This window comes from Prionailurus viverrinus, chromosome C2 (assembly GCF_022837055.1).
Source record: "Prionailurus viverrinus isolate Anna chromosome C2, UM_Priviv_1.0, whole genome shotgun sequence".
NCBI lineage: Eukaryota > Metazoa > Chordata > Mammalia > Carnivora > Felidae > Prionailurus > Prionailurus viverrinus.
The window spans coordinates 91171140-91191507 of NC_062569.1; the positions used below are offsets into that span (position 1 = coordinate 91171140).

At 36.1% G+C, this 20368-nt stretch overlaps 1 protein-coding gene across 1 annotated transcript in view; it reads right to left on the minus strand.

The window, feature by feature from the left end:
* The window catches only part of SLC49A4 (solute carrier family 49 member 4), a 78407-nt gene that overhangs the window by 13160 nt on the left and 44879 nt on the right, over positions 1 to 20368 (minus strand). Inside the window, exons 6-7 of the mRNA XM_047876160.1 lie at positions 12048 to 12115; positions 8816 to 8943 (exon numbers count right to left, since the gene is read on the minus strand). Coding sequence (XP_047732116.1) covers positions 8816 to 8943; positions 12048 to 12115 — 196 coding nt within the window. The remainder of the gene's footprint in view (positions 1 to 8815; positions 8944 to 12047; positions 12116 to 20368) is intronic.

Below are 20368 nucleotides of genomic sequence, written 5' to 3' on the forward strand. Positions count from 1 at the left end.
AGTTACAATGGATGTATTTCAAGAACACAAATTGGATCATAACCCTGAAACTACTACCTCCCCCACTCCTGCTCCCAATGGCAAACCAAGTCAGTTAACCTTAGGGACAAGGTTAACCTTGTCAGTTAACCTTAGGGACATAAAACTACGTATAAATACATTTTTAGTAACCCAAACACTCAAACCTTAGGTGTCATAAAATAAATCACAAAATTTCAGGTAAGAACTATTCCCATTCAACATTTAATGAGATTCTTTTTTTCATTATTATTATGTTTATTTATTTTTGAGAGAGAGAGATAGAGTACGAGCAGGGGAGGGGCAGAGAGAGAGAGGAAGACACAGAATCCGAAGTAAGCTTCAGGCTCTGAGCTGTCAGCACAGAGCCTGACGTGGGGTTTGAACTCACAAACAGTAAGATTATGACCTGAGCCAAAGTCGGACGCTTAACTGACTAAGACACCCAGGTGCCCCAACCATTTAATGAGATTCTTAAGATATCATTAATAACAAAACAATTTTCAATCTTGGGTTTACATAATTTTTAAGGCATTTTTAAAGCTGTTTTCAAATATATTATATTTGATCACCTTATCGACCCTTTGAAGCAGGTAAAGCATTTTACAGATGACGTGACGAAAGTTCTAGAAGTCAAAATGACTTATTTGGAAACAATGTAAATTAGCTTTGCTAAAAATAATATAATTAAGGTGTACAGAATCTAGCATGAAGCCACTGTGTCAGACTGAAAAACAAACAAAACAAAACAAAACAAAACAAAACAAAAACCCCCAAAACCCCAAACAAGACTTGGTATTTCTTTTATTCAATCGTATTCACACAAAAAGCATGCTTCCCCAGTCTGTGTTCAGCACTAAAAAGCTGAACACAGCTCGAAGTGACTGAACATAAATAAGCTAGATGACAAAATAAAAAACCCAAAAAGTTACAAAGAAGATGAACCTTAATCATGATACATGTAAAATGGGTTCAAAAATTATTGTTTAGGTATTTAATAGGGAAAACATAAGCCTTTTTTCAAAACCATTTAACAGGCACCTATTTTTTGTAAGCCACTATGTTGCAACAATAAATAGGACACACTGTATCCTCAAATGACTCCTAACCTAAAGGAATATGATCGACAGCTATTGGCTTAGTAGCCATTTATATGCACAGTGTGAAGAAAATAATTATACTTCATTCTTTTTTCTTAAAAAAAAAAAAAAAAAAGCTATGTCTAACCATGAGAAGCAATAGCTCCCACTATCAGGTGCTGAGTACAGCAGGAAAAGTGGGCTGAAATCTATTAGCAATAGGTTTTAAGGAAAACCCTGACAAAGTATGGTAGGTTTAGAAGAGACTGATTGTGGTGGTCAGTGCTGGGAATCCATGTTTGATGAGGGCAGCTTGTGAGAACTGGTGGATGCTTAGATTAAGGCTAAAGCCAGACAAGACAGGTACAATGTTTTGAGGGTGTCAGTGGAAGAGGGAGGGAGCTGACCTGCCCTGTGGGCTGTGTTGCTCCAAATCAGCTCTCTCCATAGGAGGAAGAATTTCCCAGGACCCAGAGCTGATAAACAATGGGACAGGGAATGGCTTCCTCATCCAGGCGGGATTCCAGTTGCAGTGAGATGGGCATATCTCTGGATTGTAAGCGAAGAGACTCACTTATTGAATGATAAGTTATACCAGATGATAACTGAGGTTCATTTAAGCAGATCAATAACAAATAAATTTAGGTAGAGAGCCTAACTAAAACTAAAACTTTCATAGGTGCTTCTCAGTAGATATGAATAATACAGAATTTCTTTCCAGTTTTATTAGGAAGTATTATAAATAAGAAATAAGATTATGAAATAAGTACAATAAATTTTTATCATGAAAATTTTTAAAGATTAGAATCAAGAAATTTCCCTAAAGAGTTGGCTTATTAATGTACTTTATTGGATAAATTTTATGATTAAGCATATTGACTAAATTTTATTTTATGATAAAGTTAGGAAAGCTACCTGGGAATTATTAGATTAAACCTTTATTAAAAATATTTCTACAATCTAAATTAACCTTGATACTGCATTTGAAAATACTCCTTCAGGAAATAAAGACACATGTGTAAAGAGAAACAGTAAACATTCACAATATGTTTGTTCATGGGTTTTAGGTGTGTTGAATATACGGGATACACACATACATATGTACACACACACTGATATAACATTTCTATATTGTTGAGCTGTGCCTCTCTTCTCAGCCTCAGATTTTCTTCCTAAAAATGATTGTTGTGGCCTTCATGATCTGCCACTGATTAAAACATGCAGTCCATGAAACCGTGGTTTCAAAAAAGTATAGGGCATATTTTGCTGCAATATTCATTAATAGCAATGATTTTATTTATGTTATTATTTTATTTGTGTCCCTTGTTTAGCCTCTTTGTTGGCATAGGTTAGTCCTATAAAGGCTGACAGTTATGTTTAGAGTCTCTTACGGTGGAAGGCAAAGTAGTTATCTTGCAGAAATGAAGCACAACTAATAACCCTTTGAAATAGTGGGCCCAGGGTAGAGATTGGTTGTACTATATCAGGTAGTACAGGTATAGGTTTATCAGTAACTTTTAAGTTCCCAAAGAACTACTTACGGTTCTATAGAAGGCAATGCACAGTTGCATCACAGAACACTGATCACCTGGTCAAGCCCTCTATCTTTCAGAAACAGAGTCTGTTTACAGACTCATTTCTCTTCTTGAGAATCTCCATGGATAAACATTATATTATCTTGCTCAATAGGTCTATCAGCATATCATGGCTCTTACATTTAAGATTTTTCACAAATCCATTTTCTTCCTTTAATCCACCTTCTGTTTTTTCCTTCTTGATCACAGAGTCATGAACATGAGTAACAGTCACTTCTAGTTCATAAAGTTGGAAAGAATAATTAAGTCACTTACCTACCTTTCCTTAAAATCCCTAATTTCCTTAAAAGTGTGCATATTATAATCATGCTCATCATCCCTTTCTGAATTTTCTCATTTCCCCTCCATTTTGGGGTAAATGTATGTTTTTATTTCTTTGCATGCTGTTAAAGTGGGACATAATTATCTTAATAAAAGCAAGATACATGAAAATATATTAAGAGGATCACTCTCTAGCCTATACATGTCACATGCCTTTCAATACAACCGAGTATATTTTCTTTCTTCAAATACCACTCGAAGTCAGCTTGTAGTCACCTATCATCGTCAAGGGGCTCGTGTCAAGCTTATCTTTCCCCCTTACTCCCCACTCACTATCTATGTCTGACTTCGCCACTGAAGCTTTCCAGTAACTTGAATTAGATAAAGAACCTCCCAAGGCCACTTCTGCTAAAACTCAAATTATATTGTTTCAGTAAACTCAACACCAAAGTGCTAACATTTTTCAAAATGCCGTTTTCAAAGCATTTATCTGTTCAGTGAAAAATGACTGTGTGAGTTGTGGCAAACGGGGCTAGATGTCTACTTTTCAGATAAGGTGAAATGCATTTTCATAACTTTGTATATAGAATAAGCTTCAAGATTTTGAAACTCACATTATCTAGTCATGAATTTATTTATTTGCCCTGTTGAAGATACTTCAATTAATAAACATATAACACAATTATAAATACTGAGTCTCCTTAAGGAAATAAAAGCATACTGCTGATAGCTTCCAAGGGGATGTATATATGCAAGTACACGTATCAAAATGGTGCACTTTTATGGGGCACCTCGGTGGCTCAGTCAGTTAAGCCACCAACTCTTGATTTTGGCTCAGGTCGTGATCCCAGGGTTTTGAGATTGAGCCCCACATCAAGCTCTGCGCTGACAGTGTGGAGCCTGCTTGGGATTGTCTTTCTCCTTTTCTCTCTGCCTCTTCCCCACCTTTCGATTGCTCTCTCTCTCACAACATAAATAAATAAACATTAAAAAAAAAGTGCACCTTTAGATAGAATGGAATGATTCAGTTTTTCTTCTATAGAGATGGCAACAATAGTATCAAGATCAGTGGACCACAAAATATTGCAACAGAAGGTTTTAGCAGTAACAGCACTTTTAAACATGGCTTAAACAAAACTAACTAGCTTTTAATTTATTAAGTCAGTAATTACAATCATGCATATATTTTCACACTTTTCATGTAGAGTCCTCTGTTATTTAAAAGTAACAAAAGGAATACTAAATTTACTGGAAATGGTAAAAAGACTAGATATTTTCCACATTAAAAATAGAATAATGACTCTGGTAAAAAAGAAATACGAATTTGCCATTACTGGCTTTAAATATCAGTCTAAAGGTCTAGATGTGTCTATAATTAGATTTTGTAGTAAGTTCCCTTTCATGAAACCTCTTTTACTTAGAAGGAATTAGGTCAGATTTTTACAAAGGCAGTAAGAGTATCTGTGACAGATTTATTCAAATTCTCCATTGTTCCACTAAAATGTGCCCTTCTGCCTTTCTGCAGCTAGTGCTGAATAACAAAGAGTGGCCAGAGTTGCTATTATTTGCAATAAGTCATATCTACTGAGATTCAAAATGCAGGTGGGGTGCCTGGTTGGCTCAGTAGGTTAAGTGTCCAACTCTTGATTCTGGCTCAGGTCATGATAAGTGTGATATCGAGCCCCACATGGGGCTCCACAGTGACAGTATGGAGCCTACTTGGGATTCTCTATCTCTGCCCCTCCCCCACTCTCTCAAAATAAATAAATAAACTTAAAAAAAATGGAGGTAATGTACACTTCATTCATTCACTCACTCATTCACTCATTAGTCAGGATCTAGTGCTAGGTAGTGGGTTGGGAGTTGGGTGTCAGAATTTATAAGGCACGAGTCTATGCTCCAGATTTTGATTGGTAGGGGAGATAAGACACACATTCAAGTAACTATTAAATGGTATCAGAAAGAAAAAAAATCCCACTATGATCATTCAGAGAAGGACTGAAAGGTCTAGGTTTCAACAGTGTGCTTTTAATTTAAAAACGCATCTTTCAGGAGTTTCTTTCTTTCAGGAGTTTCTAAGTGACATTCAAAAACTCACTTGCAATTGAAAACAACAGTAGAATTTATAAATTCAGTTGTTAAGATGGCCACACAAACTCAACCTTTCAATTCTGGCTTTGATTTAATTTAGAATTCTGCTTTCCTTTCTGTCCAACATAATTGTTTTCAAGGACAGATGGGAAAACCATAGTCCTGACCAAGGTCAATAATGTCAATTTTCCCTTAAGATTTAAAAAGATGTATAGTTTTCAAATATATACTTTCTTTTTTCTGATTATAAAAGTAAAAAAATGCTCATTATTACAAATCTAGACAAAAAAGAAGGCAATAAAAGAAACATTCTTACTGCCACCACCCAGAGATAAAACTGTTAATTCATCATGTTAAATAGAAAACACATAAAATTTAATGAATGCAATATCTTATAATGAATATTCTACACTTAATTCAAGGGAAAAACGTGTTCATTATGTACTCACAACTTTGTTCTTATAAAATCTAACAGATACATACAAAAATCTGAGTGTAATGTTATATGAGGAGTTGTAAACTAAAACTATTCTACAGGAATGTTGTGCAATTGCTAAATTATGAAATTATACCAGAATAAAATAAAACAAAAAATTCTGGCCCAAAATACTTGCCAAAATTGCTCAAAAACCTAATGTAGGTATGTTAGTATAAAAAAAGTGCACGGTATCCAAAACTTATTACTCTGGACAACTGGGCTTTATAGGCAAAGCAATAAAAATTAAAGTTAAGGATACCTGGCAGGATGGTACAAAACAGAGATTTCCAAACCTTCCTTTGCAGCACCCTTAGTGCCTTAGTAATTTTTTCATGGTGCCCCAAGGCCAAAAGAAATAGCTAACAATTCTGTTAATTACACAGTTAGGTCCAAACAATTTAACATATATTATATATATGCTAATATATAATTTAACTAATCAGTTGACCTTAAATATATATATATATCTCAAATAACCACAATTGCTTACTAATATATATATTATAATATATATAATATTATATAAATATGAGATATATATTATATATATTATATATATAATATATATATTTGAGATATATATATATATCTCAAATAACCACAATTGCTTACTAATGAGATGTGTGCATCTGATGGGCAATGCATGCCTTCTCAAATCTTGGGATCAACTCTTACAATCAGATCGACACCCTCATTTCCTGGTCCTGATTTTTGTGCAGCACTTGCTTTTTATCACAGCAGCTGCAGAAAACCTAACTTCGCAGAGATGTGATGTCATCGAAAAGAATGTAGTAGGATCTAATGACGAAACTGGGAACTCTCTTGAACTAGAGGTTCACAAAGTGTCTGACAGATGTGGAATATCTCTGTGTTTCCTTCAGAAATTTAGGGGGTATAGCTCAGGGGTAGAGCATTTGACTGCAGAAATTTAAAATAACCCACGTTGCCTTTTGAGTTTGCTGTGGAACTCCAGGGAAGCTGGCCTGGTGTAGTTTGGTAGTCATGGATATAGGGCAACCTATAAAAGTGTCACTGTAGAAGTGGTAGGAACTCCAACATAAAGGCTGTCTTTGGAGTGCCAGGGTGGCTCAGTCCATTAAGCAAGCATCTGACTCTCTATCTCAGCACAGGTCTTGATTGCAGGGTTGTGAGTTCAAAGGCTGTCTTTGAAGAATTTGATACCTTTGATATATAAATTGCTGGTCCTTTTATAACAGAGCACTGAAATCCAAATTGGGATACTATGACATATTATTTTATAGACCACGAGGGCTCTGTTATTGTTTTTTCCTTTTTAAAATTTTTTTGAAGTTTATTTTAAGAGACAGAGAGAGTTGAATGGGGGAAGGGCAGAGAGAGAGGGAGAGACAGAATCCCAAGCAGGCTCTGTGCTAGTGCACAGAGTCCAATATGGGGCCCGAACTCATGAACAGTGAGATCATAACTTGAGAGGAAACCAGGAGTCAGACACTTAACCGACTGAACCACGAAGGCACCCCCACTTTTTTTTTTTTTTTTTAATAAAAGATTGCTCAAGATGAAGATTTTTCATTCCATTTGTAAGTAATAGCCACCTACTGGGTTATGTGTTTATTATGGGATTATTTGTTATAAAGGTAGAATATAGGATTCTTTGTTACAAAGTAGGCTATAAAATTGTAGGATTTTTGCTGTAATAAGCACTTGTATGGGTAAGAGTTAACAAGAGTCTGAAGTGGCTCTATTGGGGCCTGTTGACCAATGGCATGCGTATTTCATGGGGACTCCATTAGAGAAAGGTTCCTTTTGTCCGTATACAATTAAGGCTGCAGATGGAATTAAGGTTACTAATCAGTTGACCTTAAAATTGAGAGCTTATCCTGAATTATCTGGGTGGGTTTAGTATAATCACAGGGATCCTTAAAAGTAGAGAAAAGAGCAGAGAATTAGACCTCAGAGGAAGATGTGACTTGGAAGAAAGGTGCAGGTAGTGCTGTGTGAGAAGGACTTGACCCATGGCAGGCTTTAAAGATGGAGGAAGGGAATCCAGGAATCTGGGTGGCCTCTGGAAGTCAGAAAAGGCAAGATAGTGTATTCTTCCCTTGTCTAGAGTTTGCCCACACTTTGACTTTAGCCTAGTGAGACCCACATTGGACTTCTAACTTACAGAAATGTAAGACTATAAACTGGTGTTGTTTTAAGCCACTGTATTTGTGATAACTTGTTATAGTGGCCATGGTAAACTAATATAGACCCCCAAATGACAGTATTGATAACAACACAATAGCGGGGCACCTGGGTGGCTCAGTTGGTTGAGTATTTGACTCTCAGTTTCAGCTCAGGTCATAATCCCAGGGTCATGGGATCAAGCCCCAAGTCGGGTTCTGCACTGAGCATGGAGCCTAAGATTCATTCCTCCCTCTCTCTCTCTCTCTCTCTCTCCTAACCATCCCCGCCCCCCCCAACCCCTCTCTCCTGATCATGCTCTCTCTAAAATAAAACAAAAAAAAAAGCAATAGCAACTATAAATATTTCAGGTCAGGGGCACCTGGGTGGCTCAGTCAGTTAAGCATCCAACTTCGGCTCAGGTCATGATCTCAGGGTCCATAAGTTCGAGCCCCTCATTGGGCTCTGTGCTGACAGCTCAGAGCCTGGAGCCTGCTTTGGATTCTGTGTCTCCCTCTCTCTCTGACCCTCCTTCCCCATTCATGCTCTGCCTCTCTCTGTCTCAAAAATAAATAAACATTAAAAAAAAATTAAATACCTCAGGTCAATTAGATGAGCTGAATAAGCTGTCTGTAATATACTTCCTAAAGGTATTTTCTAGTAAGTTTTGTTTTGTATTGATAGTGTAAGAAGACTGAATAACCTATAGGTGTAGAAAGAATTTTACTGGTATATACTTCAAACATCATAGCTTTTTGCCTCTGTTCATTTTCCTTACTGCTTAATGATGTAATGGCTATAAAGAAGATAAAAATTTCTGTATTATGCTCTGATATGAATTTTAAAAGAATATAGGCTTTTCCATGCTATATGAGTTTAGGCTAAGGATTACATTTCTTTTCCATGTTAAAATACCAATGAAAGTATTTTTAGTTATTCTTGGACTCTTTTTAGATGGGAAGATAGTCTGATGTCTGGACGTGGGAGACCTTTTTGTATATTTATTAGTTTTAGAATTTTTATAGTTTTATAGTAATTATTATTATATTTCCGTTATATCTCTAACAAGGAAAATTCCTACTGTCTGGGTTTATATATTTTTGTGATCTGAAAATATCTATTCAAAGTTCAAAATAGTCTGTGTTCACCTGTGGTTAAAGGCAGGTGTGTGATGCTGTTCAAACAGGTCAGGGTGAACCACGTGGATGACAGTGTAGCCCCAGAAAACAGGAGGAGAAGAATTAGTTTCAGCATACCCCTGATAAAATCTGCAAACCTGAAAAGAAACAATGTTCTATTATAATTCTACTTGGATTTTTAAAATACTGTTTAAATCAATGACACACTTTCATTAAGCAATAATTTCTTGAAAAAATTTCTAGGAGTTCTTTTTAAAGCAAGTAAAAAAAACCCTTTTTTAACTAGCACATTTTGCATATATCGTGGCAAATATTTTTTTCTCTTACAAAACATACAAAATGTGATCTCTGTTCAAGGTCTGTAACTTACAGGATGGATTCTGTGTTTTTTAAATGCTACTTTTACTTTCTTTATATATTTCTATAATTTCCAAACATCCTATAATGAGCATTATATTATTCTAGTTTTAGAAAACAAGCTAACTTGCTGACATCAACTTGCAAACATGGCTCTCCCAAAATTCAAACTCAGAGAATCCAAATGCTTACCCACAGAGCCACCGGGGTCCTATATGATCTGGTCTGTGCCTCCACTCTCCCTCTGCCTTACTATTCTCCAGTTGGACAGCCGTGTTTTTGTTTCTCATACAAGCTAGGGTTGTTTCCCATAGCAATATGTACCTTTGGTATTTGTCCTGTTTGCCAGGAATGCTGGGACCCTCATTCTTCATGTGACTTTCTCTAGCTTACTCCGGTCATTCAGGTCTCAGTTCAATAAAGCTCTCCCTGCTCATGAAAGAAGCCCTCACCATCCCATCTCCACACTCTATTTTCTTCACAGCATTGATCTCTATTGGCATTTCTTTTGTTTTTGCATTTACTTTTTGTCTTCCCTATTAGTAAGCTCCAGGAGAGCAAGAATGTAGCTCTGGAGTAATGACTACTGTCCTACAAAGGTTGTGGCTAATGTTTCAGGGCATTTTAAGTTCTCAAAATTTCTGCTTTTTTATGAATTAACATGAAATTAAAAGGCAAATGGTAGAGATGCTTATTGTTTAGTTATGACCCACAACTTTTCCATTTGCCAATTAGCTTTTCCTCATCTGCTAATTTGTACAGGCACAATCCTCTGGCTGTGCCTACATGCAACGTACTCAGGCCTTCAGAATTGTTCCTGCTGCAGAAAAACTGATCTCATCCCAAATATAACATTTACTGTGTTTTTTCTACTTTGAAGTTTTAAAATTGATTTTAATTTTTATTGTAATTATATTACTGTCCTTCTTAATATTTTCAATACTATCTTTTGTGCTTATTTGACATGATAAGGTTAATCATGTTTGTAAGCATTGCCTGGACTAAAATAGCTTTCTGTGACAGCTGATGCCATCTTTTGGTGGAAAACATGGATGCATCTTTGCCCAGTGACTTATGTTTGTTCTCAACTATTAAAGTTTACCAGCAGAAAATTCTTTTGTACTCTGAAAACGTTCCACAGCTTCATAGAAATTTCCCTCAAGAAACTCCAAAAATAGTTTTCATGCCCACCAAACACTTTTTGATTTATGTTTTGGTATGCTGCAAGAACATACTTGTCTGATAGGCAGACGGCAAAGTATGAGAGAATAAAATAGTTTTATGGTATAATCAGAACTGAATAAAGTTGAACAGTGAGAGAGCTGACAGGGCCAGGTCACATAAGAATAAACTGACCACTGTGATTTGCTATTTATGTAGACCTAGTCCTTTCAAATGAGCTAATACCATCAAAATCATTACACCTGGTAGTGGCCTTGAGCAACATAATTACAAAAAAAATCACCCAAACACTAATGTGTATAAGGAGATTCTGTTCTAGGGATCCCCAAAATGGTGTTATGAACATAATTTTAAAATTGATTCTAGGCCTAGGAGATAGCTATAATTGACTTCAATCCAGAGTAAGGGTCGTATTTTTTAGATCTTGCATTTCAATGAATTAAAAACAGAAATATCCTCAGTCTCATTTTTCCCTCTAGCTCTATTTCTATATAGATAAAATTAAGGGTTTACAGAAAGAAAATAAAGCAAAAGGTACATGTGAGATGTCATTTCTGATATACAATAGTTCCTCTTTGACCTATCTAGTGCTCAGAATAGGATTTGGGAAATGATGATTCACTATAATTGGCTTGGATATTTAATTAGAAAAATTAGATATGATTCTGTCAAATGTGACAAGTCAATATATTTCAGTATTTGTGTAGTGGTTTCCTACAAATGCTATCTTCCTATTCCTCTTCTTTAGCTTTTAGATTTTATTCTTTTATTTCCCTAACTTATAAAAACCTCAGGGCGATTTAGAAATCAGTGTCAGTTTATTCTTTCATTATCCCAGGAACACTATGCAAACTGTAAGGTCTAGATATATTATCCTGTGCCAATTATGTTTAAGTATTTAGAAATTGAGGTGATTTACATATCTTATTTGATCTCCCCAAATATGTAATTAGATTCTTCTCTTTCTGGTAAAGTTGATTGCCTAATTTTGTTTTTGATTAAACAGGGTAAACAATTTGGGAAGTGAATAACTCATCTCTTTGGAAACACCAAGAATAGTTTTATAGGCAGTCACCTGGATGAGTGACATTTCTGTTCTTTCTTTCTTTCTTTTTTTTTTTTTTTAAGAAAAAATAAGACATTTTCCTTCCTCTGATTCCTTCTAAAAATGTGTTGTCATAATGGGTTAGGATCAAAGGGAGTTTGATGACTGGAAGTCTTTATGGACACTTTTCATCAAAATGGGATAAATATAGGGATGTACCTGCCAAAAAAGACCAAAAATAAATATCTGCTAATCAGATACTCCCTTTTCATGTAAAGTTCTAAAGATGTTCTTACAAATGATTCTTTTCAATTCTTTTCTATTCTCGATAAATAATCAATTTTCCTTTATTACTGTATTACCTTTCTTTGGGCTCCATTTGTAGCTTCTGTTCTCCAATAATATGGAGACAGGCAGCTTAATTACACTGGAAACACATTTCTATCCTCTGGAAACAGTTGAAGACAGACTACTCCTGAGAATGTTTCTTGCAGCAGCAAATTCTTACTGCATGTGAATTTTCTTGTAGCCTGAACAAGTGCCCTTTTCTGACTTTTGCCTGTTTTATTTTCCCTTGAATTTTAACACTTATCAAAAGGAGCCATTTTTTTGTTTTTGGTTTGGCCCACCCACATGTTTAACGTAAAATATTCTTACCTTGCCATTGCTATTCCAACAACACAGCCTCCAACTATGGACCAAAATCCAATCCAGCCAGCATCTACCTGCGGAGAAAGTGGCAGACACATTTAATATAAGACTATCATGTTGCAATCTAGAAGGCAAGAAATAAAGATCCTCTGTCATCAATATGTAAATATATTTATATATTATATATACACATATAATTCAAATATAATCAACAGCTAAATGGCAACAAATGTAGAAAATGAATAAAACGAAAGGATTCACGTGTGACTAATTAATACAACTTATCTAAGTAAATATATCCTTATTTAAGTTTTTATTGGAACATTTAAATCCAAAAAATAATCAGCATCACAAACAGGAAAAGGACAGAAGATGGTCAGTGACTTCAAGAAGCTTAAATATAGGCAATATACAGGTCACTACTAGGAAATAATTAAGTGCTAAAACATCTGGCAACAATTAAAGATGCATCAAGAGGTCACAGAAGACAGAGAGAGTGAGAGCAAGAGCAATGTGGAATGGAGCACGTAGGGAGACCACTGAAGGAGAACTGGAGCTGGGTTTCAAATACAGAGCTCACTCCACTCTTGGGAAAACATTTCCAACCCTGCCATTTACTAGCTTTGTGACCCTGGATGGATTATGTCTTCTTATCTATAAAATGAACTAAAAGAGATAATCTGTGCATAGACTTAGATCAGTGGTCAGCAAACAGGAAGTACTACCTATGTGTTATTACTATCTGTTATTACTACCTGATGATGCTTCTCCATCTAGCTAATGTCTTAACTCTTTCCTCACCTCATGGCCAAACTTTCTCAGAGAAATCTACAAATGCTGCCTAGATTTACCCATCATTCATGTATCTTTAACTGCTGCTATTACTTGGCTTCTATCCAAATTCATACCGTAGGTCTCCGTTTCCTCATTATTAAAATAAGGATAACGAGATTTTTATTTTTTTGAGACTTAAATAACCTAATATGTGTAAAATGTTCAATACATGTTAGAGGTTACCACTGGAATTCCATTTGTCCCTAACAATATCAGTGCATTTTGCCTCCTTGTTCCCTCTCCACGGTCACCATGCTTGCTTATTACCTTAGTTCTTACTTCTGGACTGCTATAATAGCTTCTTAAATGGTCTCCACAACCTGTTCTGCCCACTATTGCCAGAATAATTATCCTAACTATCCCACTTTCCTGCTCAGAAATAGTTACAAGCTTTCACTGTGGCTACAGGGTCAAGTCCAAGCTTGACCTGGCACTGAGAGATGCCTAACTAACTTCTACCTTTTATTATTTTCCCAGTTGTATTTTTCATTATACCTGTTTACCAAAATATGTGGTCTTCTACCTGGACACTTAGCTGGATTATATGTCCCAGCTCCCATTCAATTACATATGACTAGGTGACTAAGTTCCTAATGAAGTGGGCAGAATTAAGGTGTGCCACCTGTAGGGTAGAATCTGGAGGACAGCTGTATACCTCCTCCATGCTTTCTTTCCCTTTTTGACAGCTGGATTCTGAATGTAGTCACCCGCCTAACTGATGCATACAACAACAAGGTCTTAGAAGATAAGACTGTCGGGGGCACCTGGGTGGCTCAGTCGGTTAAGCGGCTGACTTCAGCTCGGGTCATGATCTCGTGGTCCGTGAGTTCGAGCCCCGCGTCGGGCTCTGTGCTGACAGCTCAGAGCCTGGAGCCTGTTTCAGATTCTGTGTCTCCCTCTCTGACCCTCCCCTATTCATGCTCTGTCTCTCCCTGTCTCAAAAATAAATAAAACGTTAAAAAAAAAATTAAAAAAAAAAAGAAGATAAGACTGTTGCAAAGTGGAAAGAAGCAACCTAGGTCTCTAAATCAGTGTGAGGAAGTTATCCAAACTGTGCACAATTGTCCTAGGTTATTATGCAAACTGTCCTAGATTGCTATGTAAATGAGAAATAAATTTCTTAAGCCTCAGGATTCTGGGATTCTACTTCTCATAGCAGCTTAGCCTACTCTAAGTAATACAATTACTTAACAGTGTTTGGTGCCAGAGCAAAGATAAGTACTCTCTGGAGAAAGAGAACAGCCTGAAGCTGAATTTATCTCTACATTTTTTTTTTTTTTTCATATCATTGGCATTTGGGGCAAGAGAATTCTCTGTTCTGCAGAACTGCCCCTCTCATTGCAGAGCTTTTAACATCCATTGTCTAAGGCCCACTTAATGCCATTGGGCCTCCCAAACATTTCCATCTATCCCCTTGCTGAGTGGGGCTCTGTGTTAGGCTAAGAACCACTGTGCATCTGACTGTACTAATCCCGGTCCTTTTAGGTAAGGCTTTTTGCTTTACTGCTTCCTTTGTTCATGACATTTGCTTTAGTTAATAACATTCTACCCACTAATTAATTAAAATTTTTTTCTTTTTTTTTTTTTGCTTTCATTTAATTTTAAATTTCATTTCATTTAATACCTGGTGTAATTCTTGGTCTCTCTACCTCTCAGAGTTTATACAGACAGAGATACTTGAAAGGGCTTCTCAGGATTTATAATGTGAAGCGTAAGATCTGCAAAATCAGAATCATTCAAATGGGTGCTACACTTTTCTTTCTTTGGAATTGAGCATGCCTGGAACACCTGACATCCAGAAAAATAAGTTAGAAAACTAAAGGAAGACTTTCTTCTTCTGGTGAAGGTACACTAGGTAATCTGGATTGATATTCTGGTTGAAAACTAGAAAATCCAGGGGAAAATCTATCTGATGGCCTCAGAGGGCCCAGAAGGTAATCCAGAATTATGGAACCATGATGTAAAATGGGAAGGAAACCCAGAAAGATAAGCCTGGTTTCCTTTGGGGTACCTGATTTCAGAAAAGGTAGCTAAGGGGCTGACAGTTATCAATAGCCTGCTGACTTAGGAAAGAAAAAACTGTGAGTGTGGGGCCTGTTGTGGTGTGGGTGGCCTTATAAAAACCCGAGCCTTTAGATGGTAACTTTGAAAGGCTGTATCTAAGAGTACTGTGCACTGGAAATAGAACAGTATTCTGTGGGACAGAAGCCCAGCTTTAAATTATCTCAATTCTTGAAGCTGGATTAAATGATCCTTACACTCCTGTAGAGAAAACATGAGTTGTTTCTGAGGTTAAATAACATCATCTTGAAGCTTAAATGATCTCTATAACTTTTCATATACTATGTCTGGCACTCTGTCAAAAATAAAGGAACACATAAGGAGATAAAAAAAACATAAATGAATACCACAAATAAAAAAAGACCCACAGGGGATCCAGATCAAGGAATGATGAGATTTTAAGCAACTATTTTTAATAATTTGAAAAAGTAAAAGATCAAGCACTTTACAGACACTTGGAAACCACACAAAAAAAATCAAATAAAAACTTTGTAACTTAAAAATATAATAACTGAAATTAACAACTCATAGATGTGTTTAACAGAATATTAGAGCTGAAAACTGAAATAGTGAGTTGAAGAAAGGCTAGATAAAACATCCAGCCTGAAGGAGAGAAAGGCAGAAGCATAGACAATTCAGAAAAGAGAGTAAGAGACATAGGAAATAGAGTGTGAAGGTTTAACATAAGGAAATTAGAGAAAATAAAGCTTAAGGGATACTGGCTAAGAATTTTCAGACACTGGGGTGCCTGGGTGGCTCAGTTGGTTAGGTGTCTGACTCTTGATTTTGGCTCAGGTCATGATCTCATGGTTCATGAGTTTGAGTCCCGCATTGGGCTCTGTGCTGACAGCATGGAGCCTGCCTGGGATTCTCCCACTCCCTCTCTATCTCTCCCCTGCTTGCTCGCTCTCTCTCTCTCTCTCTCTCTCTCTCTCTCTCAAAAAATAAACTAAAAAAATAAAGAAAGAATTTTCCAACACTGATGGCAGACATCAAGTTATAGGTTCAAGAAGTCCTACAAACCTCAAGAAGAATAAATTTCAAAGTCACCACCTAGTTATACCATAGTAAAACTGCTGAAACCAAAGACAAAGAAAAAACCTTAAATGCAACAAACTTTTAAACTTAAAAGCTGACTTCTTGGAAGCCAGAAGAAAATGGGATTATTTTCAAAGAACCAAAAGATAATAAAATGCCAATCAAGAATTCTATCTCCATGAAAATAATCCTCAAAAATGAAGGTGAAATGAAGACATTTTCAGGCAAAAATAAAGAAAAAACCCGCAACAAGAGAATTTGTCACAAGCAGACCTGCACAAAAACCAAACCACATGCTCACTAAACGGTGCTTTTTAGACAGAAGAAAAGTGATCACAGGTGGAAAACTGTAGATAAAGAGATGAAGAGCAACAAAATGGGCAAATATGAAGGTGAATCTAATTAAATACTGACTATATAAGCAATAATAATAATGTTTTGTGCAGTGTAAAACATGATGATAATAGCACAAAAGATTGTAGAGGGTTAAATAATGTTGAAAGGTTCTATGGATCTTGGGCTGTCTTGGAAGAGGTGAAAGTTGTAATTTATAATAGGTGTTGATAAATCACAAGAGCATTCTGTACTTTCTAGGGTAACCACTAAATAATAAAAGAGATTATAACTATCAAGCTTATAAAAGAGGAAGGCAGAATAGTGAAAATTACTTAACCCAGAAGAAAGTAAGAAAGTAGAAAAAAGGATAGACTGAAAAAAATGAAACCAATAAGATGATAGATCCCGACCCAAATTTATCAATAATTATATTAAGTGTAAATGGACTAAATACTCTAAAACACAAGGATTATCAGACTGGCTTAAAGAAAAAAAAGGACATGCTGCTTATAAGAGGTATACGTAAAGAAATCTGAAAGTAAAGAAATGTAAAAAGATACACCATGCGAACACTAGTCAAGAGAAAGCTGGTATAATGTATAAGTTTTAAGGCAAAAGCATCACTAGAAATAAATAATACTTCATATGGATGGAAGGTTCAATTCACTGGTCAGATATTATAATTCTAGATTTATGTGCACCTAATTACATCGTCTTACAATATAACACCATACCCAAGAATTATAGAATACAGTTGACCAAATACTGGGTGAACAAATTTGAAACTACTGAAAATACAGATCACATTTATGCAATTTAGTTAGGAATTAAAAAAAGAACGAGAGAATCTTCAAGAGTTTATACATTAAGAAAATGTTCTAAGTAACCCATGGTTCAAAGAAGAAATCACTATGGAAACTAGAAAACATTTGAAATTGAAAAATAATGAAAACCCTACTTAGCAAAACTTATGGAATGACGATAAAGCTATATTTAAAAGGAAATACATAGCTTTAAAATGCACACATTAAAAAGAAAAGCTGAAAACCAAAGATCTAAGCATTTATATCAAAAAATTAGAGGGGCGCCTGGGTGGCTCAGTCAGTTAAGTGTCCGACTTCAGCTCAGGTGATGATCCCACGGTTTGTGGGTTTGAGCCCCATGTTGGGCTCTGTGCTGACAGCCTAGAGCCTGCAGCCTGCTTCAGATTCTGTGTCTCCCTCTCTCTCTGCCCTTCCCCTGCTTACTCTCTCTTTGTCTCTCTCTAAAATAAATAAAAACATTTTTAAAAATTTAAAGAGAAAGTTAGAATAAGGAGAGCAAAGTACCTTCCCTCAAAAAAAAAAAAAAAACAACAAAAACAAACAGAATAGAAAAATATAAAGATATAAAATCAGAAGCTGATAACATAGAAAAGGATTCATTAAAGAGACACTGGTGAAGGGGCGCCTGGGTGGCGCAGTCGGTTGGGCGTCCGACTTCAGCCAGGTCACGATCTCGCGGTCCGTGGGTTCGAGCCCCGCGTCGGGCTCTGGGCTGATGGCTCGGAGCCTGGAGCCTGTTTCCGATTCTGTGTCTCCCTCTCTCTCTACCCCTCCCCCCGTTCATGCTCTGTCTCTCTCTGTCCCAAAAATAAACAAACATTGAAAAAAAAAATTAAAAAAAAAAAAAAGAGACACTGGTGAAATTACTAAAGGGAAAAATGAGAGAGAAGATACATAATCAATATCTAGAATGACACATTGACTTATCTTGGAGACCTAATGAAATCATAAGATGATACTATGAAGAACTTCTTGCCAATAAATTTGAAAAATGAGATGACATGAACAAATTCTAAAAAAGTACAATTTATTAAAATTGATGTAAGAATACATGGGAAATCTGAGTAATGTTATAACTACTGAATAAACTGAACCCATATTAAAAACCCTTTTACAAGAAGGCTAGCTGGTTTCATCAGTGAATTCTACCAAATATTTAGAGAAAAACAAAAGCCCCAAACCACCAAGATTACACAAACTCCCCACTAAGAGAGGGGAAAAAAATGCCTCCTTATTTGTTTTTGAGACTGGTAAAAACCTTGATACCAAAACTTAAAGGACAGAAAAAGAAAAGAAAATTATAGTCCAATCTCATTCATGAGCATAAATGTAAACAGTCTTAAGTAAAACATGAACATATGAGTCCAGTGATATATAAAAAATGTAACAAGTCACTGACAATAGGATTTGGTACAGGAATGCAAGGTGGGTTAACATTTAATAATCAGTAAATGTAATTTGCCACATTAGAAATTTAAAAGAGAAAAATCATATGATTATCTCAAGTGTTAAATTTTTTTAAATGTACTTTTCTCCATCTACTTGTCATTAGTCACAACTGATATGTAAATAGGCCAATGTATCTGTTGGTGAATTACTAAAACAAGTAAGTGAGTTTAACAAGGCTGCTGGATACAAGATCAGGTATATTTCAATTCCTTGCAAAAGTCAACTATACTTCTATACGCCAGCCAACAGAAAATAAAATTTTAAGTAAGCCCACCGTGGGGCTTACACTCACAACCCCAAGACCAAGAGTCACATGCTTTACTGACTGAGTCAGCCAGGTGCCCCAGAAAAGAAAGAATTTTAAAGATACCAATTACAATAGCCTCAGAAAATATCGTATACCTGGGACTGAATCTAACAAATACATAGAAGAGGTCTTTGCAGAAAATTATAAAGCATCATTCAGAGACATTAGGACTTTAGTAAATGTACAGAAATACAATGAACATGGTTCAGAGGGCTCAGTATTACAAAGACCTTAATTTTCAAAGTGATCTAGATTCAAAAAATTCTAGTCAAAATCCCAATAAAGGGGCATATTTATTCTATGAAATACCAAAACTTATTATAACACTAAAACACTTGAGACACTTTGGTATTGGCACAAAGACAGGCAAAATAGACTACAAGGGAAAAAACAGTTTAGAAACACATCTGTGCACATAAGGGCACTTCATTAAGACAAAGTTGACACTAGAGTACAATAAGAAAAGCATAATCTTTTCAAAAACCGATACCAGGTTAATGCATACCTATATGGGGAAAAAAAAAAAGAAACTTAACACCTACCTTATAATGAGCACACAATTCAATTCTAGGTTTAAATGTGACAGGACTAATGATAAAACTTCTAGAACAGCATGGACAGTGTTTTCTATGATGACAGATATGTTCTGTATCTGCACTGTCCAAAATATGGCAGCCACAAGTCACAAGTGGCTACTGAGCACCTGAAAGGTAGCCAGAAGGTGGCCATTGAGGAAGTGAATTTTTATCTTTATTTCATCCCAACTAATTTAAATTCCAAATTAAATAGCTATGATTGGCTAGTGGCTACTGCACCAGACAACACAGTGCCACAGGTTAACATAGGGGAATATGTTCATCAACTTTGAGCAAGCAAAGATTTCTTTCTTTCTCACTCTTTTGCATTATGGTCTCTGTTATGTCCAACATGTAGGCTATCTTTGAGTTGGTTTCTATTCAATACTTCCTTTGGGCCACATTTTCCTAATTTTTTTTTTATTTAAAAAAATTTTTTTAATGTTTATTTTTGAGAGAGAGAGAGAGAGAGAAAGAGAGAGGGAGAGAGAGAGAGCGCCAGAGCATGAGCAGGGGAGGGGCAGAAAGAGATGGAGACACAGAATCTGAAGCAGGCTCCAGGCTCTGAGCTGTCAGCACAGAGCCCGACATGGGGCTTGAACCCACAAACCGTGAGATCATGACTTGAGCCAAAGCTTAACCGACCGAGCCACCCAGGCGCCCCGTCTAATTTTTTTTTAACAGTGTGGTACATGCTGTGGATGACACAATATAAAGGTTCTGGATCCTTTTATCTTTCTCTAAAATGGTTGATTTTTGTGTTAGTAGGCAGTTCAATTAATAACTGATCACCTTGAACTTCTGTTGGCTTGATTTTGTGTTTTATTAAGGAAGATAAGTAGAAACCTAAATGTTTCTCAAGACCCCCTCACTTGGTCGGATTCAGTCTCCAAATTGTCTCCT